General features: G+C 32.3%; 1 protein-coding gene across 1 annotated transcript; it reads left to right on the top strand.

Moving 5' to 3' along the window:
• The first annotated feature begins 6,738 nt into the window (after window positions 1–6,738).
• On the top strand, window positions 6,739–8,247 carry LOC131641765 (uncharacterized). The gene is made up of 3 exons (XM_058912068.1): window positions 6,739–7,233; window positions 7,335–8,069; window positions 8,155–8,247. Exons 1-3 carry the CDS (start codon window positions 6,739–6,741, stop codon window positions 8,245–8,247), a joined length of 1,323 nt encoding a protein of 440 aa, XP_058768051.1.
• Window positions 8,248–9,439: the final 1,192 nt, after the last annotated feature.

Here is a 9,439-nt window from a genome sequence, read left to right as displayed (position 1 = left end):
AGTGACAAGTCCAATTGAATAAATATAAACAAGCCAGAAATACATGAAAATCACAAAAATCACAAAAGTCTGGGGCGAAGGGGATTCAAACCCCAGATCTTAGACATGAGAGACTCAGGAGCGTGTTTTCTACCATTGGAGTGGCTATACATCTAGTGTTATAAATTCCTTCTATTAAATATATTTTAAAACGTGACCTAAGTTCAAATTTTTAAAATTCAGCAACTTCATCTTCTTCCTTAAGACATCAATGGATTCCAAATTAGAACTTCACCCTTTCTCAATCATTTCAAAAGATGTAAACATGAAAGTTGTATAATTTTTCACCACAAACTCAACCATATGAATATCATAAATTTATTCATCCTCTAACTCATGAATTTTGCAAAAAGTTATATGAGCCCTAAATCTTCAAAACAAAATTAAATGATACATATCAATAATAAATGACATATAACAAGGGGCTTTTGATCCTCATGCGATTATGAACAAGATATAATCGAGCTTTTCCAGAATTGATCCCCAAATGATAGAGTTTGAGTTTGAAAAACTTACCACTTGTAGTGCAGATCGAAAGCTGGATTAGATCACTCCCAAAAGTGTTTTGATGATTGGAATAGCTTTGTGGGAACTTGGTGATGCTAACTGAATACTTGAATCACTTTGAGATGGCCTGATTCCTTCTACTCGATTCAAGTTTCAAAGCTTGAAGTTGATAATGGAGGATGAAGATAAAGCTGTTACGTATGCAATGTGAGTGGTCAAACAACTTCTTTATGATATATATGAAGTGTTTAAACCTACAGGTGTAGCAACCTGTCCTAAAAATTTAGATTTTAGAGTCGCCACCTATTCTACCAGGGCGAATAGGAAACCCTACGCAGTTAAGAGATTCGGGGTAAGTTATTATATTCGGGTCAAGGGAAGGTGTTAGGCACCCTTAACCTTTTCCTAAGGTTTTGAATTTAAAGGCGAAGGTTTATGGCTAAATATTAAGGTTTAATAGCTAAGGAAATGAATAGGGCGAAAAGTGAGATTTGAAGAATTGAGGTTTTAAGGAAGGGGACTCGCCTTGTTGCCAAGTGCCTACGTACCTCCTTATGGAGGATCAGAGTCAACGTAGCTCGGAGCAGGGTTGTACGCCTTAGAATTAGTATGAGGTTGTTTGAAGGTATTTTGAATTACCTTATCGTAGTTTTGAAAATCCGTAGTTTGTGGTTTTATGTGTTTGAATTTGGCGTACAACCCTGATTTTAAATATGCATCATTAATCACAATGATCAATAGGTTTGATCACCATAATTAATAGATTAGTAAAGGATTGCTAACAATTCTAATCGATAGGTTTGATTATCACTAATAGCAAATAGATGTATTTTAAAAAATTAATTATTTAATTTCTATCGTTATCCCTCATAATCGATAGATTCGATTACAAATAATAACGAATTTATAAAGTGAAGTATGCTAATCATCATAACCAATAAGATGGTTACAACCTTTTAGCAAAATAAAATCCTATTTTATTTTAATTGATTAAATAATTAAATAATCGATTATTACCCATCGCGACCAATAGGTTTAGTCGAAACGAATAATAAATTAAATTTTAATACTTATCATATTTTAATTTAATTACAAAAATTAGATTTATAAATATAAATAGATATTAAAAGTTAATTAAATAAATAGTTAAATAATTAAAAAAAATAGTAATTAGAGGTTTTGATTCAATATGATCTGGCTGGAGGTGTATGGTATGGGTATCAGGCCTGGGGCGTTAGATCTAAAGGACTTGGGTATCCTATGGTCAGATATGAGGGAGTATGGAGCACCCTATGGTTGTGTACGCATGGGATGACCAGAGAAATTTGTATAAAAATATTGTAAGGGCCAGGGATCGAACCTTGGACCCTTGAGTGAACACAACGCGCGCCTCACCACTTCAACTAACTCAGTTAGTTGTTTAATACACGCGCCTAAAACATTATATATGAAATCAAGAAAAACACATGGAAACGCCCGCGCAAATTTAAACTGGCGAACCAGATGAGGACACCTCATCGTCTTCCCCAAACAAACCTGTAAAATTCTGCAGATTTAGCTACGAATCTGCTAGGGATTCTTTCGTAGCCAATATACCTGTAAACCATAAAAACCAAATATATGCACAAAAATATTTCGCGACCATGGAGATCTCTTCGTCCAAGAGTCACGAACTCAGTTATCACCCTATAATTCCCTCCAATTTTACCCCTAGCAAGAAACCCTAAATTCAAACCTATAAACCCTAACTCGGTCAACAATGGCAATCCATGTCTAGAGTTCCCATAAATTCAATCAAAGATCCAGAAACGTTCACAACAATCATGCAAATCATAATATGCAAACAAATCGCTATGAGGATGCGTAAATCATTGCAATCGATTCAAAATTCTGAGCGACATACCTGGGCTTCTATGGAGATTATCTGGGGGTGCTGAAGTCATGTGACGATCCAAACAAGTTCAGAGTGCTCCAAGGAACATGTAGCAAAGCTCAGAATCCCTTAAACGTCCTTAATTCTCCAAAACCGAATTCGAGTTCTTGGAGAATTTTTGAATTCTTGAATGTGATCTCTCTGCCCAGAATTTCGTCCCCTATTCCATTGCCTTGTGTTTACAACTTATAGGGGAACGAATTAGGTCAAAAATAATAGCCCAAAGACCTTTGAATCCAATCTTGCAAATTTGAAAATTTTGATTTGTTAAACTTTCTATTTTAATCCAATCTTGCATCAATATTGTTCCAATCACTTATGCACGAATTTATATTGAAAATATTCACCAAATATTGATTGAAATTGGCTATTATGATTTCCATAATCCAATATTTGATTTTTCTTTGATTTATATAACTTTAAATCACTATTTAAATGAATAAAAATCATATAAAATCAAATAAAATTCTATAATTTGTGGCAATTGATTTTGATAGCTTGGATAACTTGTGGACCAAGATTAAATCATAAAAAGTTAGGCCCATTTGCAAGAAACTCCAATTTGAACCCCTTTTATTTCACATTTTGCCTCAAAAATTGCCCAACTTTAAAAAGGCATATCTCCCTCAATGTTTGAGATATGAAGGAGTTCTAGGACTTTTTGGAAACCTCAATATGTCCTTTATAATCCACTTTGGAACATATTTTTAATTTGGAGATTTTATCTTGATGATATGCCCTTTGACAAAAAACTGCTTTTGGTTGACCTTTGAAAAGGACCTATAATCTTTTGTACCATATCTCCCAAATGAAGCATTTCTGGCCTTGGAATGTGAGAGAAAAAGTTGTATAGAATCCAATTTCCTTCAAAATAGGCTTCGAGTGAGAAATTTTTGATGTTCCATGTGAAAGTTATGCCTGGTCAAAGTACAATTGACTTTTTAGACCAAAAACCCTAATTTAGTAACTATGCCCTTTGTTGATTTTGAAGCTTTTCCTTGATGAATCATGATCAACCTTTGATCAAATGATGAATGATACTTCATAACATTGTTGTTAACCAAAAATTAGGAGCTTTGACCATACTTTGACCATAGTTGACTTTTAGGTCAAATTAGTCGACTGTGGATCATCCGAGCCTTTGAATGAGCAATCCTTGGAATTGGGCCTTGACTTTTGACATGGAGATGTTTTAAACCATAATGAGCCATATGAGATCCATTGGGAGCCTTGTTTCATCACTTTTCTTAGGAGGATGCAAAACCCTAGTTCAGGAGGTCCTTGCTTAGGAGAGTGCCTTGATAAAACCCTTGAGTGTTGAGTCATTTGAGAATGAAATGTGGAAGGCAAATTTTGGGGTATGACAATAGGTAGCTAAAAATATTTTCTATCTTATAAAAATACTCTTGAAAACAGTGATAAATATTTATCGGGAACTGACACTTTCCGTGCAAGATTGTGTATGTTGTGCTGATACATGTGAATGCTTTTATGTGTGTTGATGATGTGTTTTATTGTTGAGTTGAATGGATTGTATGATATATGCATGAACTGCAGGTGGCCTTTATTGGCATGTTGCAATGATAGATGTGAATGTCAATGTGTTTTGTGTTATTGCATGGTTGAGTCACATGCATGATGTATTGTGGACTTCGGTCCTGTTGGTGGTTATGATCCTAGATGGATGGGGTATGGAACGATGTGAACCAAGTTGTTCATGAATGGTTGGTTTAGATCCTAGATGGAGGGGATCTAGAACGATGTGAACCAAATTGTTCACAATTTGTTGGTTTTGATTCTAGATGGAGGGGATATGAAACGATATTGGTACCACATGCACTAAGTTTGTGAGTTGGTCTCATTGCATTGCATTACTGTTTTTATTTTGATGAATATGTTGTGTGATTGATGTTTGAATTTCTTGATGATTGTCTGGAATGGTGTGGATGTGTGAGATGTTGAATGTATGAATATGCATTGTCCTATTTCTATATGCCTATTATTATACATTCTTTTATATTGTTATGATATCTCACCCCTTCTGTTTGAATGTTGTCTCCACGTGGGTAACGTGTAGGTAATAAGGATTACTCCATGAGCGAAGTAGCTTGGAAGATGTTTCTCTTCGTTTTATTTCGAGTTGGCTTCATTGCTCTGATACGTAACACCAGGGGGGAATGAACGCTTAATTGTTTTGTTATTTGATGATTTCTTTGGAGTTGTAGGAACTCTCTATTGATTGAATAATTATCGTAGTTTAATGCAAATGACTTTTGTTATTAACTATGATTTTCCGTAGCATAATAAAAAGTAATGTTGAGGATTATGAATTTGTTTTGATTCCTCCAAAACCGTGTTATGTATCTCTAAACAAATGAGCAGGTTTGATATGTTGAAAAGTGTGACATCCTAATTGCATATTTTGTTATATGTTTATTAAATTGCAAAAAATTCACTCTAATTTTATATTAATATTCATCGAGGAATTAGGGTGTTACAATTCTAGCCTCTGACGAGCATTATCCCACCAATACTTAACCTACTCTGACAACATATGCATTCCAAACAACACTTTTTGCTCATTAGTGCAAATCATAGCCCATAAGATCTTTTGAATCTCCTGAAGCCAACTCTGAGCACCCTCAGGACTGTACCTCCCCCTGAATGTAGGTGGATTGCTCCTTAGAAACTTACTCAGCCCACAAAAAGGATCATCTCCACCATTCTGATTGTTTTATTTGTTATTTTTATTCTTCTGCAACGCCTAATTCACTTGCGCCATAACTTGAGTCAGTGCTCCTAGGGCATCAGCAATCACTTCGTCGTTTCTACCTTCTGCTATTTTTATGCACACCGGTAAACAATCATACAATCATTAGAAGATCATACTAGAAAAGATATAATTTCACAAAACCTGGCCAGAGGGACCGACTTTCTCTAATACCACTATATAACACCGTAAACCCCGACTCTTAATTTAAAAGAATACAATCATCATTTTAGGATTTCTACTCAACATAACATGTATACTTTCCAAATTAATTTATAAAAACTCGCAGCGTAACTCAAATAAATAACATAAACTTCCATTGTCCCGTCAAATGAAGTACTCAATGAAATTAATAAAATTCACACATCAACGCAAAATAAATTAAACGACCTGTTCCCCAATGTTAGAGATCAGAGAAATAGTACCAACTAAATGACAATAAAACAATAAAGCAAACAAAGAGAGCTTCATAGTCCCCTTCAAACTCATGAGTATCTGAACAACATTGTAGACAACAATCACAGCGCAGAACTGTATAAACTAATCCTTCGAGCCGGATATGACCGCAATGGGTGATAAAGCTCTCTCTCAAAAGAATTTAACGCTTTTGCGTGTCCAGGGCCGGGGTCGAACGCTTTCCTTTATTATTATAATTCTAATTTTTTTTTTACATGATGATAATTTTAGGAAAACTAAGGTACGGATCTGCCACTATATATTTATTAAAATATAATTATAAAAATAACATAAAATAATTACATTGTTAAAAAAATAATATGAATGAAATATATTATTGAAATGATAACAAAATTAAAAAGTAATTTGTTCAAAAAAGTCAAGATCAATAACATATAATAAATCACGTTATCAATAATTCATAAATTCAAAGGCTAAAATTTGAAAGTTGATAGCATGATTAAACAAAAACAAAAATGTAAAAATATATAGAATTGGTTTTTTACCTCTCATTTTAAAAGTAAATTAAAAACTTAAATTTGACTCACTAAAATAACTTAAAAATGTATGGACCGAAAGAAAAAAAATATGTTTTTTGTGGGTGACCCTAATCAATTTAAATCGTTATACCTTGTAAAAGCTATTACTGCTTTAGTAAGTGACCCTAATCAATTTATGGATCATATTCCTTGTAAATGTCATGACGCGTGACCATTACAGTTTTGCTCCGAGAATTTCAATCGTTCTTTCTTTTCCGATAAGTAAAGAGAATCTCCATTCATTCACGCATTAAAAAAAGTATAGAATTTCCAATCCCTTTATCCACCCACTTCATATATCAATGCTCAAACAGATGAAGTCGTTTTTTTAACATAAGCACTTTTTCTTTCTGTTTCTCTTTTGGTAGTTTATATCATGGCTGCTAATCAAACCGAGGAAGTGTTTTTGAATCTTCTGGTAAACAAATAAAAACAAAGTCATATTTGCAGAAGCAGGGAAAGACTTTGTTGACACTTTATTTAGTTTCTTAACAATGCCATTAGGAACTATCGCAAGACTTGTGAAAAAAGACTCAAACATGGGGCCGGTCAGCGTTGGTTGTCTGAACTCACTTTATAAAAGCTTAGAAGATCTGGACAAAAACTGTCTGTGGACAGAGACAAGCAAAGAAATGCTGTTGCAACCAACAAACTCATCAGAAAATTATTGCAGCTCTCTTAAATTCAATATCGATGACACCCCACCCACAAAGTACTTCATATGCTCCATGTTACATGTTTGCGGCTTTTGCTATTTCACCACTTCTTCAAATATACTATGTCAGTGTGGAAATCCTATTTCTCGTTCAGTTTCTTTCAAACATTTCTGCAAAGGATTTGTTAATGATATTGCAACTTTTGTCATTACTGATGATCTGAATATCTTCCCAAACGACATGTTCTATACCAGCTTTGATCTACTTCATAATTCTGGAATAAAAAGCATTAGTTCAATAGATAAAATAACTCTCAATATCACTAAGGAAAAGGTTTATATTTTTTTTATTTTTATGTTGCTAATTGCTAAATACCATTTTTTTATATTGTGTCTTAAAACCATTTTGACTAACTATTAGTCTATACTATACAGGTGCTAGATTTATTGAAGTGTTCATTGTTGTCAAAGTCGCCTCTAACTGATTTGTTTTTAAAGAAGAAGATATCATATTCATCCCCAGAGAAGTCATTGTTTTCCTGTCCTGGTTTTGAAAGCAATAGTAATATCCATATTACTCTGAATTTAATTATAAGAAAATCAGACGGTAAAGTATTATATGCACAAGTGCAAAAAGATTTTGTAGACTTGATATTGAGTTTTCTTACCTTTCCTTTGGGAGGGGTTGCTCGTATTCTAAGAGGAAATTTTTCTTTGGGATGCATTGATGCTTTGTACAAGAGTATAGTCGAATTAGACAAGAACAAATATCTAGTGTCGAAAGATGCAAAGGACAGACTTGTTGATCCTCATGTGGCTTCGTTGTTCAAATTAAGCAAGATACTTCCACTTCAGATAGATAGAACATCAACATACTATTTTTGTTATTATAGAGGTGAAAGTTTCAAGCAAAGCATTACTGATAATCAGTTTTTCATATCAGATGAATGTAGAGCCAGTGAGGGAAAGACTAAAGCACTCAAACTAATTAAACCCAAATCAGCTACAGGAAGTCATAGTAGTTATGTCAAAGGACCCGTAATGTATGTGGTTACTGATGACTTGTTTTTTTCACCTTTGTCTGTAATTACAGCTTTATACTTAATCGACTCTTTGAAAACTCCTTTTAATGACGTGAAGGAGAAAGTTGTCACAATTGGAATCAATGAGGTAAGAGTGACTAAAATCTAGAGATTTATCTATTTAACTTTTTTATGCTACAATGCTCATTTTATTCTCATTTGTTTGAATGTAGTGTCTGGGAATATTGAAGGCATCACTGACCTCAACATCTGCTCTAACAAATGGTCTTCGTCACTTGATTACAGATGTTAAAGAAGAGAAATGAGAACAATCAGCAATTTAGTTTTTTTATGATACATGCATGTTTGATGAAAGTTTGTGATAAACAATCATTTTGTATTTGTTTTTCAATTTTAGCATTATTTTTTGGTTATCTTTAATTTTGTCCTTGTTCCTAATTCAAGTGATGTGTACTGAAGACCATACTCTTTTTGTTGCTATTAATCATGATATTGCTTAAAAACTACTAGTACTGGTTTAATCGCTTACTATTTGCTTGCGACCCAATGCAATTTCTGTCAAAATATCCTCCAGTCCATTTGTGCGAGGAAATTGAATCGCATGCAGTCCAGATTTTTCCACATTCACACGTTTAAAATAATAGTGACGGTTTGATTCCGACCATGCAATTAAAAAAAACAGATTTGATATTTTCAAAATTACTAGTTTTGAATGGGCTGTCCGATCTTTATCAACGTACACATACAGTTAAATGCGTGAATGTAGGATTTTTTTTACTGCATGAGATTTGGGTCCTTTATATGAGACAAAATTAAAAGTACCTTTAAGTAATAAGATAAGATAAGTAATATAAAAAAATAATAACATTATATATATATTGATATCACCAAGTTAAATTCAATAAAAAACAATTGATTTAGTGTAAATATTATAAATAATTCAAATCATACATTATAACGATGAGAATTAAAGTTAAGATTTAAGGTTATGGAATATTAAGAAATGATTATAAATTTTTAATAATTCAAACCAACATACAATTAATGAGTTGATATTTTTGTTTATTATTTTTAAAAAAGAAAAAAAAAAGTCATTATTAGAAATAAGATAAGTAATATAAAAAAATAATAACATTACATATATTGATATCACCAAGTTAAACTTAATAAAAAACAATTAATTTAGTGTAAATATTATAATATATTTAAAGAAAAATATTATTATATTTAAAAAATAACACAAATATTTGTTTATAACACTTGTGCACAAATATCAAATATCGGTTATAAAAATATAACATAGTTAAATATGTAACGCTTAACTATTTAAAGATTGACTTAATGTAAAAATTAAATACACTTATAAGTTAACAAAAAAATATATGTTAAAGAATTGAATTACAAAAATAATAATTTAAAATTAGAACTAACCATTAAGTTATATGATAGTTTTAAGTTTATAAGCATTTTATAATATTTTAATAATATAAAATCAAA

Source organism: Vicia villosa, unplaced genomic scaffold, assembly GCF_029867415.1.
Source record: "Vicia villosa cultivar HV-30 ecotype Madison, WI unplaced genomic scaffold, Vvil1.0 ctg.004045F_1_1, whole genome shotgun sequence".
NCBI classification, from domain to species: Eukaryota; Viridiplantae; Streptophyta; class Magnoliopsida; order Fabales; family Fabaceae; genus Vicia; species Vicia villosa.
Note: the sequence above shows the minus strand (reverse complement) of the source record. Positions and strands in the feature narration are given on the sequence as shown.